This window comes from Pelodiscus sinensis, chromosome 4 (assembly GCF_049634645.1).
Source record: "Pelodiscus sinensis isolate JC-2024 chromosome 4, ASM4963464v1, whole genome shotgun sequence".
NCBI lineage: Eukaryota > Metazoa > Chordata > Testudines > Trionychidae > Pelodiscus > Pelodiscus sinensis.
The window spans coordinates 80,985,795-81,005,433 of record NC_134714.1 but is presented as its reverse complement, the minus strand read 5'-3'; the positions used below and the strand labels follow the sequence as shown (position 1 = coordinate 81,005,433).

At 44.1% G+C, this 19,639-nt stretch overlaps 1 protein-coding gene across 1 annotated transcript in view; it reads right to left on the bottom strand.

Moving 5' to 3' along the window:
* The window catches only part of HSD17B12 (hydroxysteroid 17-beta dehydrogenase 12), a 157,559-nt gene that overhangs the window by 77,767 nt on the left and 60,153 nt on the right, over window positions 1–19,639 (bottom strand). Inside the window, exon 3 of the mRNA XM_075927517.1 lies at window positions 16,425–16,500. Within this exon, the coding sequence (XP_075783632.1) occupies window positions 16,425–16,500 (76 nt within the window). The remainder of the gene's footprint in view (window positions 1–16,424; window positions 16,501–19,639) is intronic.

Here is a 19,639-nt window from a genome sequence, read left to right as displayed (position 1 = left end):
CTGATGAGGGTAGCATTGGCGCCGACAGTGATGGTACCTACTCAGGGCTCGGCATGCGTGGCACGGGTTTTGTTGATTTTGACCTGGCTTTAGTGGGTGCCAGTCTCAGAAGGTGCCTGCAATGCCAGAGTCTTCTCGTAGACTAAGGTCAGAAGGGACCTTTGGCACTGGGTCTCTTGGGTGCCAAAGTAGTCGATGCCGCAGTTTGATCACAGCACAATTTTGGCTCTGCCATCAATGTTGCAAGTGGTCATGTGGTGCTCCAAGTGCCTGGTTTGTCTCCCCTAACCAACTCCTGGCGGCATGGAGCCAACTGGAGAGGCCCTTCTTTTAATGGAAGGCTTATGTGCTTGCAAGCTCTGTGTTTCCTTCTGCTTTGTAACAGAGTCACCTGCAGCTCAAGTGCCTTATCGAATAGTAACTTGTGTATCTTGAGCTCCCTATCTTTCCGGGCTCTGGCTGTAAGGCTACAGCAGAGAACACACCTCTGGGGCACATGTGCTTTTCCTAGACATCGAACACAGGACTTGTGTCCATCTGATGGAGGGATAAGGTCGCAGAACTGTTCACATTTCTTAAAACTGGGGGAGGTTGGCATTTTGCTATTACCCTACTCTTTTCCTCTTTCCTGCTTTCTTTTTTTGACACAGTTGTATGACCAGCAGTTCTTATTCTGTGGGGTTTTACTCTGATGAGCCGTGGGTTGTCTGTTTTGGTTTTCTGTCATCTCTCTCATTTCTTAATTTTTTGTTAATTTTTTTTTTTAATAGCGGCAGGTTAGCAGCACACTGCCTCTTAGAGGCTGCGTCAATTATTTACAACAATTATGAAGAAAAAAGTATTTTTTTTAAACTAAGTATTACTAACTATAAAATTACAAAAAGTATTTAGTTAAAAACGGTTTACAACTGAATTCCTATCTACAGAGAACTGCAGAGGAGGAGAGGAATTGAGCTCCGTCCGCAACCAAGGGCGGTCAAAAAGGAACTGAGGGGAGCGGAGCCACATGCGCAAACTCAAAAAGGTGCAAACAGCATGAGCTGCCCTCATGTATGCGTGACCTAACTAGACGCTGCTAGAAAAAGTGTCCGATCTGAGGCGCAGGATAAGCCCAACACCAACAGTGGAACACTCACAGTAGTATCACTTGAAGAACAATTCAAGTATGTATAAAAAAATTTAGAAGCTCTCTGCAACTAACTAGTTATTCAGCACAATACCTTTTAAAACCTGAAGTTCTATTTTTTAAAATTACTCGTGTCCCCCTCAACTTTCAGATAAATATGTTGGAATAAAATGTGTTTCAGCACAAAAGCCAAGGCCCATAAAACCTACTAGTAATCTGAAATGTCAATGTGTATATGAACAGTTAATGTGATATGTCATCACATGCCAGCAATGCTACTCCCCATGTATATTGGTCAAACCAGACAGAGTACATGGCAAAGGATAAATGGACACAAATCAGACATCAAGAATGGCAACACACAAACCTGTAGAGGAACATTTTAACCAACCTAGAGATTCAATCATGGATTTAAAAATAGCCATTCTTCTATAAGACAGAGGGAGACAGCTGAACTGAAGTTCATTTATAAGGTTCAATACTTCAGAGGGGTAGCCGAGTTGGTCCGTAACAGGAAAAACGGATAGTCTAGCAGCACCTTAATAACTAACAAAACATGTAGATGATACCATGAGCTTTCCATAAGTACAACCCATTTTTTCCGATTAATGAAGTGGGTTGTACCCACGAAAGTTCGATACTATCAACCTAAGTGTGAAAAAAAAGATCTTAACTGGTAAATGCACTACCAAGGCAATTTCCCTGACTTTGATATTCACATTTCCATACCAAATACTGTGAATGAGATACATCCACTCTGACTTAGAGTCATTAAATTGGCCCTACGATTCACAGATAACTTCTTTTGCTGTTATACATACACCCCAGATTCTGTAATTTCCACTCCAACTCATCTGATTAAGTGGGTTTTACTCACAAATTTTTTTACCTTTTTTGGTGTTTTTATTTATACTTGCTTCTGTTGCCCACCTCCTAAAATTCTATTATATTAACGTATCAGTTGTGGACACAACATTTTTGAAAAGTAGCTTTTAAAAGCATCAGATCAGTAGAAAAACCAGCATTTCATAGTAAACTCTAGACTACTGAACATATAACATGTATCAAAAGGGCTTTACAAACCAATTCTTGTGTCCCAGACAGTAAGCTTTCGTAAAAATAATAATGCTTAGCCTTATAATTACAAAGTAAAGTGAAAATATCAAGTGTGAATTGAGGAAGTTTGTCTGCCAGAAACAGGATACAAACAACCTAGAATAATAGCTCCACATATGAATTTACTCTATCCATCCCAATGCTTGTTAAGTCATCATCATGCTTCGAAGTGTCACCATAGTTATTTCAGCTGATTAAAGCGTACAAGCAACATACCACAAAGATGTATACAATCTGATCCATGCTTCATTATTATTTCAATGACCATGAATATGGTCTACAGACAGATCCTAGAAATATTCCACTGCTTCCCCTTCCATACCAATTTAATCCTGTGAATGCTGCAAATATGACCAAAAATGTACCTACCTATCTAGTATGAATCTTCTGGTGTTAGTGACTTTTTCAAATACAGACCCTCTTAAATGTAAAATTTTGCATAGAGAAATTTGTATATACTCACATAAGTGGCTTAGGGAAATACTTTAGCTCTTTTGCCAATCTTTTCAGGAAGATTACATATTATAGTTTATCACCATTTGGTGATCTGTGATGGACAATGCTACAAATTCCCTCCCTGCTTCCCGTTACCTCAACATCATTTTAACTGCCTCTCCAAGGTGGTTTTAACAGTCACATTGCTGTTTCCAGATTAATTAGCATGAAAAATCTATGTCTATTTTTAGTTTGATTAAGTCTGAAAGGGCACTCACATTCCATGCCTTTTAAGTATTCCTTTTTACTTTTTGTACTGTTGTTTGCTTGCTAGACTATATACCATATTTTCCTGCGTACAAGGCGACCCCCTAATTTTCCAGTTAAAACATAGGTTTTGGCCTATACTCGCCGTATAAGACTACCCCCCCTTCCGAGGCAACACCATTTAATAACATCAGATTGGATTTAAATAATTTTAATTAAAATGGTTTTGACTTACCGGTACTTAAAATCCTCATCATGTTCATTCTCTGACATCATAAGTTCATCAGTGACATCTTGTGGTACATTTGTAAGACAGTCATATGGATCTAATTCCGAATCAGATGGTGTGGCTTCAGCTTCGGCTTCCCCTTCATCTTGCCACAAGAAGTCGTCCTCCATACCATCCAAAGAATTTGATATGCCACACTTCTTGAAAGACTCGATTACTGTTTCTGCATCAATATCATTCCAGGCTTTTATGACAAAGTTACACAAAACATCCAATTGTGGCGCACGCATGTTTCCTCCTTTTGTGAATGACTTTTCGCCGCTAACCATCCACTCATTCCACTGTTCTCAAATGCGATCTTTAAATGACTTGTTTAGGCACACATCCAGTGGCTGTACCAATATGTCAATCCTGCAGGAATAACTGCCGCATCTGTGTTTATTCTTGCCAGCCTTTTCTTTGTGCTGGTAGTTAAATGAGCCCTGAACATATCCCACACCAGTAGGCTACGTTCTTGACGAAGTCCACCTGGTCGCCTACTCCATACATTATCAAGCCATAGGTTTACCCATTCTTCATCCATCCAGCCTTTTTCATTCACATGTACAAAAACTCCAACAGGGAACTTGATTTTCGGCATTGTTTTTCTTTTAAAAATAATCATTGGCCTTAGTTTGGCGCCATCAGCTCTACATGCTAGTACCACTGTAAAACTGGACTTCTCATGTCCTGTTTTAATTAACACTGTTTTTGCACCTTTTGGATTAACCGTTTTATTTCCAACCATATCGAAATTCACAGGAGTTTCATCCATATTTCCGATCTGACTTAACGCATAGCCATGTTTCTTGCGCTGTTGTAATACGTATCGATGGAAAAGACTTACTTTGCTGTCAAGATCTGCAGGTAATTTTTGTGCAATTTTGGTCTTTTGCCTCAGTACCAGATTATGCCTTTCCAAGAACCTAGTACACCAGGATACAGTGGCCTTAAATCCTTTGCTGTGATCTGGGTTCGATTTGGCCCACTGAAGTGCAAACATACGTATTTTGTTTCGTGTCACTATATAACCATTTTGACGATGCTCATGTACCATGTCTGCTACGTGCTTTTCAAGTTCTGACCAATGTGGGGTGCCTCTTAATGCACACTTACTACTTGGCATCCTCTTTAATGCATCTTCATTTGCTTTCCAGTCTCGGACCATCTTTTCTGTTACTCCATATTGACTTGCAGCAGCACAGTTATTATGTTCCTTGGCAAAGTTTACAACTTTCAGCTTGAAACTGGCTTCAAATTTCCTTCTTGCTGGAGCCATGATGGGGTCTTTTCTACCAGCCATTTGTTGTACACCCACTTACAGAACGTCCCTAATCTTTTAGGCCGCTGGATGTGCGGTAATACAGTACTGTAGCTTCGGCTACATACAGAACGTCCCTGTGCTGATACTGTATGTACCGCGCTGAGCCAATCCTGGCAAGCGGTGTATTCTATTAATGCATACAAAGCCTGCTCGGATTGGCTGAGTCAGAGAGGCGGGCTATTACAACCTTTGCCAATCCAAGCAGGCTTTGTATGCATTAATAGAATACACCGCTTGCTGGGATTGGCTCAGCACGGTACATACAGTATCAGCACAGGGACGTTCTGTATGTAGCCGAAGCTACAGTGCGTTTATACCCGGCGTATAAGACGACCCCCGATTTTTTGGGGATATTTTTTAGTATAAAAAGTAGTCTTATACGCCGGAAAATACGGTATATATTTATATGCCTAAACAATATAGGCATTTAAAACTAGAATTGTAAAGCAATTTTTCTTTTATTAAAATGGATACCATGAGCTTCAAAAAAATTCTCTACAAGTTTGTTACCTACCACTGTTATAAGTCACACCTATGATTAATACTGTACCCAGTGTATTTGAATTTCAGAGTATCTGAAATATCAGTTAGCAAGGAGAACACTACGGCCTAAACAATTCCTTAAACTGTAAGTATATTTTCCTTTGTTTCTAAAGGCCTTTTCAGGTAAACTGCCCCTCTTCCGCCCCCCCCCCCACCCCCCCATACACACACACAATTACAAAAACAAAACCTATTTCAGTGGTTCTCAACCAGGGTTGTGTGTATACCTTTGGGGATATGCAGATATCTTCCAGAGGATACATCAACTCATCTAGACATTTGCCTAGTTTTACAATAGGCTGAAATGTAAGTACAATAGTTATAGTCCAATTGATTTATTTTACAATTATATGGTAAAAGTGAAAAAGCAAGTAGTTTAAGTGAGGTAAAACTTGTTGAAAGTCATTGACAGCCAATTTTAGAAAGCTAATCAATTTCATGAGATTCAAGTTGAGTGGTCTTTAGGTCAAAACCTTGCACCGTGTTTATTTCACTTTTTGAAGCTATTTAACAAGCGTGTGCCAAGTCCGACAACACAGTTTACTATACTATATCAGAAAATAAGCAGTGTGGCTATTGTACTAAAAAGGTGTACTTTTAAAATATCTTTATTTCTAGGTTACCCTCAGAGATACACAGTAGATATTTTTCCTGCAAGTTTCAATATGGAAACCATTTTGTCAGAGCTAGAATTTGACAGCAATACTTTCTTAGTATTTTATTACTAGTACTATATAACAATGGTGGATGGCCAGCAAATAGAAAGCATCATTTTAGTTTGGATATTTTATTTCAAGTACACAGCACAGTAGGTGAAAATGGACAATACTATAGCTATACATTTATGTATTTATACAAGTCAACCCAATTCAAAGTGACTTAGACCATAGCTATTTATCAATTGCTGTTTGTTTACAAACTGCTTTTCCTAGGCCTCAGTGACTTTCACTTCTACAACAGAAAAGGGAAGAAGGGAAAGTTTCCCATGAAGCCTATAAAGGATCCAAGTGCCCAGACAAATTCTTCTACTCAAATTTATTAAAACAAACAGCAAAGAATAAGTTCAGGATCTGTCCAGCTTCTCTCCTTACTCCCTAATTATTTCAACTGCTCTAGCATACCAATCCCCAACAGCCTCTCTCACCAACTAGAGTCTGGACAAAAATGGCCATAACTTCCACGGAAGCCTGCAAGCAGAAGAGAAACGCCCTTTAGTCAGAAATATCTTATTGCTAAATCAGAAAGAGGAGCACACAGACTCTTCAGCCTCCTGAAGTCTTAGTGGACATCTACATTTGGAGTTTTAGAGACTCTAATCACAAATCTGGCCATCAGACAGGCTGTTTTAACTGATCTGTAATTCAAAGAGGGAGGGAGGGCACCCATCAAACCAATTAATACTACATCTAGGTCCCAAGAAGGAGATGCTCCCTAATTAATTTTAAAAAATGCAGTAATCTCTTACAGGAACCTGGTTCCTGTTGTGAAAATATGATTTGGCCCTGGTCTAGACAGCAATTTATAGACATTGCTGCTACTGTACCCTAACTGAACAGAAGGACAGTCCAGAATGTTTCACCTCAAGTAATTGGTCCAGTATTACTGGCACCGAAGCCATCAACTCTGAAAGCCGACTAAGCTGCTAAGATACAAAATCTCTTTCATTTGGCCTCAGATTTTCCTGGATATATTAGCTGAAAGATTTCTTCAAGCAGTTGCCAAACCTACCAGAAGTAAGGGCATTTTAGGTTTTGTACTGGGGAGTAGTGAGAACCTTCTAAAAGATCTTACTGTAGGAGACAACCTTGGTTCAAATGATCATGCACTAATTCAGTTTAAACTAAATGAAAGGAAAAACAAAAATTCTGCTACTAGGGTCCTGGATTTTAAAAAGGCAAACTGGAAGTGAACTGGGTTGAAGAACAAGGACTTGAATGTGGAGGAGTCTTGAAATTACTTTAAGTCAAAGCTGTAAAAAAAGATATCTGAAGCCTGCATTCCAAGTAAGGTGAAAACATTCCACAGGGAAGGACTGCAGATCAAGATGGATGAGCAAACATCTCAAACAGAAAGTCTACAAGGAATGGAAGATGGGAAGAATCAGCAAGAAAAGCTACCTCTTGGAGGTCAGAAAGAGTGAAGAATAATGAGAACAGCCATCCAAGAGTACCAATAGGGGCAACAACCTAACTGGCTTTGAGACTGAACTTGATAACTTTATGGAGGGGATAACTTTATGGTACAAAGAAACTGCGTACAATGGCTTGTAGCTGATCACTGACTGCTAGTAGCAAATATCCCCAACAACTCAGCGTGGCACATTAAATGGGGAGGGCTCTCAGTTACGAAACAAAGTTCTTTCTTAGGAATACAGCTATTGGTTGAACCAAGAGGCCCCTTTCATGACCACCAATGTAGAAACATAGATTGAGCAGCTATAGCAGCAGCATCCAGAAAGATCTGCGGTGATGTTCTAAAAAGAAGCTGGCCCTCTAATTACTGTATGGAATTATTCCCTCTGCTCTATAGATGCTCAATAAACAAATTGAGCTTAAAGTAATTGGTGTGATATTTCACCACCACCATCTGATAATTGGCAATTCTTAACTGTAGCGTCACAGATAAATATAATTTGTGACAACAAAAATCAGAACACTTCTGATCTTTATCATATGGCACTGATTTAGCATGGGGCTGCCTTCCACATTAATTTACAGTCTCAACAACTAAGGAGTTAGGAGAGGGCTGAGAATAACTGAATCTTAACAGCCCTTTTACAAATCAACAGAATTTGTGTTTAAGTATACCATATTATTTTGCAAGATCTCATTCATAGGTAATGCAAGTTTGGCAAATAGTGCTGTATGAAGAATATAAGGCAATTTATATTGTGACTCCTTACTCTTCACAAGTGAAATCTGAAGCCAGGCTGCAATTCCACTGAAACTGAGTGAACATTCAGAGATCAAGCAGTTCTTGGTACCGAAAATGGATCAATACAGAACAAAAGGCAGTCAGGCACTTCTGCAAGGTCCTTGAACAATCTAAATTCCTGCAGTGCTACCCTAGTAGTCAGTACTGAAGTGATAATGGCAGAGGGAACATACAAGACTTTATGCTGTTGGTCTTTTGCAGTATTGAAATGCTAGGTAGCAATGATGTGTCTGAACCAACCATTACTGACTCAGAAGAGTAGTAACTCAGTGAGTGTTGCAAGTACATGAGTGATACCAACTGCTTGTGTCACCCAATGGTTTGCAAAGCAACAGACCAGTGGTCTCCAAACTTATGTACAAGAATACTTAAAATTTTAAGTGCATTCCAGGATCTACCTCTAACCCAAACACCCTTGCCCTGTCTCCTTTCCCACCCTCTCTCAGAGGCCCGACGCTGCTCACTCCACACACACACACACACACACACACACACACACACACACACACACACACTTTCCTTACCCCTCAATGTCACCTGGCTGGGGCAGAGGGTTGGGAAGCAGTAGGAGGTTCAGATGGCAGACTCAGTCAACAGACTGGGGTGCAAGAGAGATCAGGGCTGGGGTAGAGGTTCTGAAGCAGTGGGACTAAGATGAGCACAACTCTGCCTTGGCAGTGTGCCATTTCTGAGAGTGCCTGGCATGTCCCACAGTGGCTCCTGAGAAACGAAGGGGCAAGTGGTTCCATGTACTGCCCCCCACCATCCAGATCCCCAACACCAACACTTCCCATTTGTTTCCCCATCCTGGCCATGGGGAGCTGTGGGAGCAGTGCTTGCAGGCAGGGGCAGGCCAGTGGGTCTCCACATGCTATCTCCCCCAGGAAGCTGCAAGCAGTGTTCCTGTAAAATGAGCACTTGGACAGCTGTCCAGGAGAGATTCTACTGCCACCCAGCTGATTGGCAGAGTGCCCACAGCCAACGGCATGTGTTTCTATTGGTAATGCACAGCTGGACATGCCTCTGTGCACATAAAATTAATCTCACACAAGGATGGAAAAAGTGAGGGAACACAGGCTACAGGGATATGATGGTTGTTTCCAGATGTGGCGAGGTGGGGAAGTCTTCTTTAGCCCTACTCCACTGATGTACTGGTAGTGGCTGATTTACCAATTTGGCTGCAGGAGCCTCAAGGAGATTGCAGGAAAATCACAGCCAATGTTCTACACGTGTATGGAAAAAGTTAGAGGGAATGAATTTTTGTTACGGGCACCAACATTGAGGTCATGTGCACACATGAACCACCAATAGAAACCAAAAACCCAGATATATTTTTTAAAAATTGCCAAAGGGATAATTATTCTAGCCACAACAAGTTATGCGTTTTAGAATTAAATAAGCACAAGATAAATAAAAATTCTGAAATGCACAGACCAATCAAAAGCCTAAAATAACACTCCGAAAAAAGTAGTAACAGCACAAATGTGTTGGGTTCTGTACAAAGCATGCTACAGTCAGATTACTCCTTGGTCTCATTTGAATGTTGTCTCAGGATCTTCAGATGGGGGATGAAAAGGAGCACCAATAGCACACTTAGTCAGGATGCATATTTCCATAGGACAGAACAGGCATCTGATGGATTCATCTATGATGGGCAGGACTCGACAATTAATGTAATCTATTCGCCCGTGGCAAGTAGATTACAAGCTGGCACAGCTGCGCAGTGCGGTCAGCGCATGCGCAGCGTGCAGAACCATGCTGCTGGCAAGCGGGGCTCGCCGCAGCTTGGCGAGCCCTGATGATAGGTATGTCTACATCACAGGAAGGACAGGGTTTAAATCCAGTAAGAGCAAGTTATTCATCTTGTTCAGTAACAGCAGTTCTTCGAGATGTGTCCCCCCCATCGGTGCTCCACTGTACATGTTGGGCTTGTCCCAGTGTCGCAGATTGGACATCTTTTCAACAGTAGTCTGCCAGACCGTGCATGCATGTTGGCTGTCTCACGCTGTTAGTGCCATTTTCTGATTGTGTGCGGTCCGGCTCCCAACAGTCCCTCCTGACCACCGAAGTCTGAAAAATATAAGCAGATACTCCGAAGCGGTGAGGAGGGCGGGTCATGGAGCACCCAGGGGGACACACATCTCGAAGAACCATTGTTACTGCACAAGGTGAGTAACTTCCTCCTCTTCTTCAAGTAGTGTCCCTGCGGGTGCTCCACTGCAGGTGACTTCGTAGCAGTAGCCTCGTAAAGGAGGTGGGATCCAGAGTTATCACATCGCCCTGTAGAGAAAACAGCGGAGGCCACTGCTGCGTCAGTCATGAAAATATTGGAAAGTGCATAGTGTTTTGTAAATGTGAAGTCGGAAGACCATGTGGCCACCTGGCAAATGTCCTTGAGGGAAACTCCCTTGAGGAAAGCAGTGGAAGTTGCCATTGCCCTTGCTGAGTGGGCTCTAAGTGTGCGTGGAAGCAGTTTATTCCATAGTGAGTAACACCATACAATGCAGGAAACAATTAGTCTGGATAGGAGTTGAGCTGATGGAGGGAGACCCTTGGGGCAGGTAGCTGTGTAAATTAATAGGCACTGAGATCTACAGAAGGTCTGTGTCTTATCAATGTAAAACGCCAGTGCACAACACTTGGGGTAAAATGTAGCAAGGAGTATGGGTTCATTTATATGAAACTCTGAGTTAACTTTAGGTAGAAATGTCAGTTGAGGGCATAGTATGACTCCCTGAGGTGTAAATATTGTGCACGGAGGTGTTGCTGAAAGAGCAAACAGTTCCCCAACTCTGCATGCCGATGTTATTGCCAAGAGAAAAACAACTTTCATGGTTAGAGAGGATAAATTGTAAGTCGCCAAAGGCTCAAATGGGAGCCTCATTAAGGTGTCCAGGACCAGCTCCAGATTCTAGGGGTCTGGAGGCTATCTATGGCATGGAAAGAGATTAGCAAAGCCTGTCATGAATCTCTTTCTAATTGGGTATGAAAAAATAGAATAGCGGTCCACAGAGTGTCGGAAGGCTGCGATTTTCACTAGGTGGACCTCGAGAGAAGAGAATGCTAGCCCCAAATGCTTGAGATAGAGAATATAGTCCAAAATGCACTGCAAAGGCAATGTGTTGGGGTCTAGGTTGTTGTCCAAACACCCAAGCAGAATCAACGCCATTTATGCTGGTAAGTGATACACACATTGAGTCTTCTGTTATGTAAAAACGTGTTTAACAGCCTGGGAACAACTCAACTCTGTTTGTTGGAACCAACTAGGAACCAGACCATCAAGGAGAGGTGCTTGGGTTCAGAATGTACTAAGTGCTCATGGTCCTGCATTAGCAATTGCATCATCTGGGAAGGCGATACAGAGGATAAGGCGACATGTGGAACAGGTAAGGGAACCACATCTGACATGGCCAGAATGGTGCCACCAAAATTACTCTGGCCCCATCTGTGGCTATCTTTTCCAGAACTTTGGGAATGAGAGGAGTGGGAGGAAAGGAGTACAGAAGGTGACTACTCCAGCTGAATAGGAGAGCATCTCCCCTGGATCCCGCCCTTGAGCAATATTGAGGGCACTTTGCATTGCAATGTGTGGCGAAGCGATCTATTGAAAAGCGCACTGAGCACATCTGGGTGTAGTTCCCATTCGTGATGTGCTATAAAATACCTGCTAAGAGCATTGGCTGTGACACTGTCCTTGCCAGGGAGGTACACTGCCATGATCATGATTTTGGCTGGTTGCACCAGTTCCATAATCGTATTGCTTCCATACAAAGGGAAGGGTACTGAGCCCCTTCCTGTCTGTTTATATAATATACCATCATATTGTTGGTGAGAACACACAACACAGCCACAAATAAGAAGGAGAAAATGTTTGCAAGTGTTGAAGACGGCCCTCAGTTTGAGGAATATGATGTGCTGTAAGGACTCCTTGAATCTGATGGTTCTGTAAATGGGCGCCCCAGCTAAGCAAGGATGCGTCGGTCATGACCTGTATAGTTGGTTGAGGTCAGTGAAAGGGTACTCCACCCAACATATTGTCGAGGATGGTCCACCATGTTAACGATTCTTTGACATGACGAGGTACTACTACCATCCTGTGAACGTCATGCCTGTTTGGCGTACACACCATGGCTATCCAATGCTGAAGGCACTTGAGGGGTAGTCTTGCATATGCCATGATGTAGGTCGTAGCTGCCCTGTATTCCATGAGTTGTAGACAGGCAAGTATAGGAGTTATGGGACTGGTGGAGAGAACTTGCATGAGGTCTTGGATACTCTATAACTTGGTTGTGGGGAAGTATGCGCGCACCATGGTAGAATCGAGGCGTGCACCTATGAATTCTAGGGATTGCTGCGGTGTCATGGATGACTTTGGAACGTTGATTATAGCGAGTGCCTCGAATACTGCCCTCATGTTGGTAGCACAAAGGCCTTTGTCGAATGAGGAGGCTCTAAGCAGACAGTCATCTAGGTAGGGAAATACAATGATTCCCGACTGTCTTAAAAATGCTGCTACTACTGCGAGTGTCTTTGAGAAAACCCTGGGAGCTGAAGAAAGTCTGAATGGTAGAACTTGGTACCAAAAGTGCTCAGATCCCACTAAGCAGCGTAGGAAGCAACTGTGTGCCAGGTGGATAGTCACATCAAAGTAGGTGTCCTGTAGGTCGAGGGACGCAAACCAATCTCCGTAGTCCAGTGCTGGGATGATAGTTGCTAAAGTCACCATCTTAAAGCTTTGTTTACGAAGAATGTCCAGGATGAGGTGAGCGAACCCGAGATGGTGAAGGTAATTCTAGTGAAAGAGGCACATTCGGGAGTTGGTGATGGAGCAGGCAGTGCACAAGTCTTCTGGCATACTCTCCAGCACCACCCAAAGTGTCGGTGCAGTGACAATGCAGGTGTTGACAGATACCGGTGCCAGCTGCGCATTCTTGTGAAATGCCAGTGCCGTCGCTAGGTGGTGTGCCGGTACTGGCTGTGGTGCTGGTGCCATAGCGACCAGTGCCATAGGTGGAGCTGTCGGCGCCGACTGTGTCATTGGTGCTGAAGTAGGTACCAGGTCTCTCGGTGCCCGTCTGGTTTCTGCTCCAGATACTGGTGCCACGTGCATCGTCCGTGCCAGACTGGGTGCCGACGTGATTCAGGCTCGTTTGTTTGTTGGGCCAGCAGATAGGAGCCACGCCCAAAGTGCCTGGCTTGTCTCCTGTGCTAACCTGTGTTGGAGGTAGGGAGTGTGAGGGAGGTGGTCTCCTTTTTGTACGGGTGGGCTTTGGTGAAGAAGGCCAATGTCTGGCAACCGCCAGAAATTTAGAAGAGTGGGAAGAGTCAGTCGGCAGCAACTCAAGTGCCTTGTTGAAGAGACGCATTTTCAGCCTAATTTCCCTGTCCTGCCTAGCTTGAGCCGTGAGCTTGGAGAAGTGGGGATATTTCTGAGGGATACGTCCCTCACCCAGATCTTGTACGGTAAGAGTGTCCATCTGATGTGGGCATCGGCTGGCGGAATGTGCCACATTTTTTGAAACCCGGCATGGCTCAAGTAGTAAACGGTGGAACATGTATATTTTTTAAACGAAGGTATACAACTAGTAAAAACCCGAACTACGAACTATGAGTAAACTAACACACACCTATTAACTTTCAACTATTTACCATCTGATTTGTCTCAATTCCTGACAGGATTGAACGCGAGATAGAGCTAGCGTCTGTGACGAGGATGGTCAGGAGGAACTGGTGGGAGCTGGACTGCGAATGATCAGAAAAATGGAGTGAACGGCATGAGACGGCCAACGCACATGCACTGTCCTGTCCAGCAGACTGCTGCTATAAAGATCTCCGATCTGCAGCACCGGGACAAGCCTGACACCTACAGTGGAACATTCACGGGGACACTACTTGAAGTTTAGAATCTGCGATAGCTAGCTTCTGGGGTAAAGCATTTTGCCCCACTGTACAAGAGAATGCCCCCTTGTCTGTTCTAAACACTTATTTCTTTCTTTGTGAAGGGACTGCCCAAGAAAATAAAAAGGGAAGATGAAAATTACAGTTCTCTATAGGAAAAAGTTCTGGATATCAGAAGCAGGCTGGACACAGTCTAGGTTCTGTCTGATTGCCACAAATGGTCAGCGGGAGGGCTGGTGCCACTCTGCTGTAATCTTTATTTCCTCATATAACACTGCATTATGTGGAAGGTGTGGTCCCACTGGATACTGGTCAACAAAAGATTCTAAGCTCACACACAAAAAGCATGCATGCAACTACAGTGATATGTACTTAAAGAAGAATCCTGGGTTCTATTCTACATTATGGAGCAGAGTGTGCTGTAATGGTTACTCACATTTCTGTCCTAACATATCACTTCTCTAATCAGTTTGCCTCTTCCATCTCCATGTTACCTGGCCAGCAATACAGGTAGCAATAAGAAAACTGAAATGACAGTCTCCTTGATCTGATGCCAGGAGCAGTAACTCCAGGAAGAGTCCTGCTCAATCTTTGCAGCCCTGAGCTAGAACATGCTTAGTGCAAATGAAATGTTTGAGAAATTAGATATCAACATCTAAAAATCCTCTGCTGAACACATGCAGTTGGCATCTTTCAAAGGCTCCAAGTTAAATTCTTCCTAAATGTCAAGTATCTGATCTAACTTATGGATGTATGTGCTAGAAAGTTCCTCAACAAAACGCTTACAGTAATTTAACATTTATAAAAAACACTTCCTGATATTCTTATTTTCAGAAATGGTTAAATTTTTTTTGCTGAAGCTTCCCAAAACAATTGCAGCCAGAGGAAGACACATGGCATGGAAAGTTTCAAACTAATCAATTAAAGTTTGGCCAAGTTATAAGCACCTGACCGCAATCTTAAGTGGAAAGTATTCTGCAATCTTATCTACAGCATCACCACCAGCAGCTCCACTTATACAGGCAGTTCCCGAGTTACGCGGATCCGACTTACGTCGGCTCCGCAGTTACGAACGGGGTTTGCTGCCCGTCTCCCTGGTCTGCTGGAAACCAGCAGACCAGGGAGACGGGAAGCAAAGCCTCTGAGGACGCCGGCAGCGGGACAGCCGCGGTGCGTCTGGGCTGTCCGCTGCCCGCGTGTTCCGCGGCTTTGCTCCCCATCTCCCTGGTCTGCTGGAGACCAACAGACCAGGGAGATGGCGAACAAAGCGGAGCAAAGCCACAGAGCACGTGGGCAGCCCAGACGCGCCGCGGCTGTCCCACTACCAGCGTGCTCCGCGGCTTTGCTCCGCTTTGCTCCCTGGTCTGCTGGTCTCCAGCAGACGAGGGAGACGCGGAGCAAAGCCAAGCCGCGGAGGACCCAGGGGGCGGGACCGCGGTGCATCTCGGTCCCCCGCCCGCGTCTCCCTGGTCTGCTGGGGGGGGGGGGGGGGCGCAGCTAGTCCAGGCTTCCCAGCAGCTAGTCCCCCCCCCCCCCAGCAGTCCAGGCTTTTTTCCAGACGCCTGTGGTAGAGCAGCTGGGGCGCTGCCGGTTGGTCCCGCAGCACCGCTCTGGGCGCTACTGGACCAACCTGGCAGCACCCCAGCTGCTCTGCCCCAGGCATCCCCAAGTCAGCTGCTGCTGAAACTGACCAGTGCTGACTACAGGAAGCCAGAGGCATAGTTGCTCTGCCCCGGGCTTCCTGGAATCAGCCGCTGATCAGTTTCAGCAGCAGCTGACTTGGGGACGCCTGGGGTTCTGAAGTTGAATCTGTATGTGAGTTGGAACTGGCGTCCAGATTCAGCCTGTTAAAACTGATCAGAGGCTGATTCCAGGAAGCCCGGGGCAGAGCAACTCTGCCTCGGGCTTCCTGTAGTCAGCTGCTGGTCAGTTTCAGCAGCGGCTGAATCTGGAGGCCAGTTCCGACTTACATACAGATTCAACTTAAGAACAAACCTAAAGTCCCTATCTTGTACGTAACCCGGGGACTGCCTGTAATGTTTAAAAAATTGTGGATTACTTCTACCTAGTGTAATTGCTCTGACATCAGCACAGTTATATCCTGGATGAATTTGTTCCACACTACCACTAATATTAATTTACATATTTCTTTGTCTGAAAAACCAAATGGAGGGAATGCAACTTGCTGGAATTAGTATAAGGAGGTAATGTTTAGGATTGTTTCGAGTTCCAGGAGATTATATGCAGTTTGGAAAGTATCCCATTCTAGATTACACCTCAATTGCTCTTGGCAATGAGATAATTGTACACTTTTGGACAGTTAGACATTTCTCTTTTTACCATATCCATGAAATTTAAGTGTTATGTGAAGTGATATAAAATTAAGAATGTAATAGAAAATTTAAAATGATGCTGTAATACTTATAAAATTGTCTTCATGTGGACTACAAAGGCCAAAAGAGGTGTATTTTAGCTATCATGTGTTAATTTTAAAATTTAGAAGTTTCACATACTTATTTCACTGGCAACATGTTCTAGTTTTTCTTGAGCTCTGCTGATAAGAACCACGTTCATTCCATGCTTTGCTAGCTGAAAGAAACAAAAGAAACAGAGCAGTTCAAATCACAAGTGTGCAATAGGTTACTGGCCAGCATCACTCTTGAAGAAAAGATAAAACCTGGGTCAAGTTAGGGACTTTAACAGCAGGGAGCCAGCTGCCCCTCCACCCTCTGCACTGCTGCCTCTCAGAGGCAGCAGCTCAGGGGCAGATAACTCCAGGGGAGCCTTTGCTGCTTCTGGAGTCAGACGTTGGGGGGGGGGAGAAATTGGACAGGAAATGCCACAGGAGCCAGCCGTCCATCACCTCCCTCCCTCTGCTGCCTCTGATACTGAGGTGGCAAGGAGGTGGGTGGGTGTAGCCATTAGGATTAGCCAATGAGCCCAGGCTTATCAGTTAATTGTATTAATGATTATACACTAATATCCCGTAGTTCAAATACTATAAAATATATACTGACTGGTAACAGAGAAAGTGAAGTAAGTCAGTTACCTGTTTCTGTAACTGGCTTTCCTGGAGATGTGTTGTTCATGTCCGTTCAACTTACGTGGTGTGTGCGCTACCCCATATGTACTGGCACCAGAAGATTTTTCCTCGGTTGTATCCTTAGGGGCTCAGCTCTGGCGCCCCCTAGATGACACACATGCAGCACTATATGTGTGTGCCTCCGGCCTCTTCGCTTTCCAGTTTCTTGTTGCCAGAAACTCTGACATAGGACAAGGGGATGTTGAATGGACACACGTAACATCTCTAAGAACACCAGTTACGGAAACAGGCAACTGTCTTTTCTTCAATTGCTCACTTCCATTCAACTTAGATGACTCCAAGCAGTAAGTTTAGGGACATGTAGAATTCAATACAGCTCTGATGAACCCCACGTCCTCTCTGGCATGTTGCTAATGGCATAGTGGGACATGAAAACGTGAACCGAAGACCATGTTGCAGTCTTACAAATGTCCACAATCAGGACATTGGCTAGGAAAGTGTCTGAAAAGGCTTGGGCCCTGGTGGAGCACACCCTCACCAGTGGCAAAAGTTCAACCCCTGCCAAATCATATCATGTCCTGAAGCAGGAAGTCATCAACCTGGAAATCTGTTGAAGAGATCAGAAGACCCTTCACACAGTCTGCCTATGCCATGAAGACCTCGTCAGATTTACAGAAGTTCCTCATATGAGCCAGGTAGATAGTGAGTGCTCTCCTGACATCCAAAGCATGGAGGTGCCTTTCCTTGCTGGCCTTATGGGGCTTAGGATAGAAAACAGGAAGAAATATATCCTGGCCCATGTGGGAAGAAAGGTTGGATGAGTTCCAAGCTGCAACTTATCCATGAAAGAAGGCCATGATGTGAGGATATGGAGCTCAGACACCCTCGTAGCCAATGCTACTGCTATCAAGAAGTCCCTTTCACTTGTGTCAGCGAGAATGGAACTAGAAACCAGTGGCTGCAAGGGAGGTCTCAATAGTGCAGACAGAACCAAATTAAGGTCTCACGGAGATAGGGGAGCAGGAGCATGTGAGAAAAGCCTTGAGACCTTTTAAGAATCTGGCTGAAAAGTCAAGATAAAAAACACGGAATGGTCCCAAAAGGGTGGATGGAAGGCAGAGATCACAGCTAGGTAGATCTTGGTTGATGCTAGAGCAAGATCCGAGTGTTCCAGGTGGAGGCAGTCCAGTATCATCTGCAGAGGGGCTTCAATGGGGTTCACTCTCCTCTCAGACAGAGAATAGGATCAATTTTACCATAGATGGATCTTGTGGATGGCTTTTTGCTTTCCAAGAGGACTTGCCTTACTTCCAACAAGCATGCCTACACTCCTGCACATTTAGCTATGGATCGGCAACACCATGAAGTGGAAGGGCTGCAGATCCAGGTGCAACAGATTATCCTGTGACAAAAGAGCTGTCTAGACCGGAGGCAGCCACAGCTGCTGCAGCAAAATATCCATGAGGATCACTCGCGCTGCAGCCTGCATCATCTTCTGCAGTACCTTGCCGATTAGGGGAAGTGGAGGAAACATATGCTTCCTTCTGACCATGGGAAAAGGAAGATGTCCTCGAAGGAATTCTCCTCCAGGTCCTGCCTGGAGTAAAACCTGGAGCATTTTACATTCTGCCTGGTTACAAATAGATCCACTTTGGGAGACTCCCAATCTCAGAAGAGCACAAGTCACAAGAAGCCACTTCTGGGTGAAAAGCCCACTTGTGGTGAAAACATAACTGCCCACTCAGGCATTCTGAAATGGCTTTCTTGGGGATGGGAAGGTGATGGGCCCTTCTAAGGAGATACTGTGCAGGACGCAGAAGTCCTAGGGTCCTAATACCTCCTGATAGAGAACTGCGGAACAAGTTCCTGCCTGTCTGTTGACTTAGAACATTGGCTACGTTGTCCGTGAGGACCTGGACCATCTGCCCAACAAGTGTGGGAGAAACATCTCGCATGGTCTTAATACAGCCCACATTTATGTGGAGGCTCAACTCTGCAAGAATCAACTCTCCTTCTGTCCACAATGTGCCAAGATGGGCTCTGCAATCCCAACTGAATGTGTCGGAAACCAACTCCAGGGAGTCCCACAGCTGTTGGAATGGCACATTTGGTACCTGTAGGATGTGTGATGGGAAGATCACCACTCTGCCTAGTCAATGCCTGGCCGGAGAGTAAACTGAGATTAGCCATAGCTGCAGACAGTACATCCTGAGCCTAACTAGCTGCATGACATAGCTGCACATTGCTATGTGTTCCAGAATGCATAGGTAAACCCTGGCCATAGTCAACCATGCAGCTGAAACTTGCAAGCAACTTGAACCTGTTCAGAGGGAAGCATGGGTCACCTAAGTTGAATGGACATGAGCAATCACTCGAAGAAGAAATAGCTATTATTATTTACAATAGCTAAAGAAAGGAAAAAATAAATCAGTGAGCATATACGGTAGTACACCTTACTTCCTCACCCCAAAGACACGTACAAAAGATCTTCAATAATAAAGCTCTGAGGTAAGAGAATATTTACATTTACAGATAGGAAAACTGAGGCAGGGGTTAAATAATTTTCCCAATCTCAGAATAAGGTCAGTGGCAGAATTTGGAAATTAGAATTTAGGCTCTTAAACCAATATTTAACTGAAACAGATTAGATTGTTTCTTTATAACTCTATGAAAATACAATTTGTA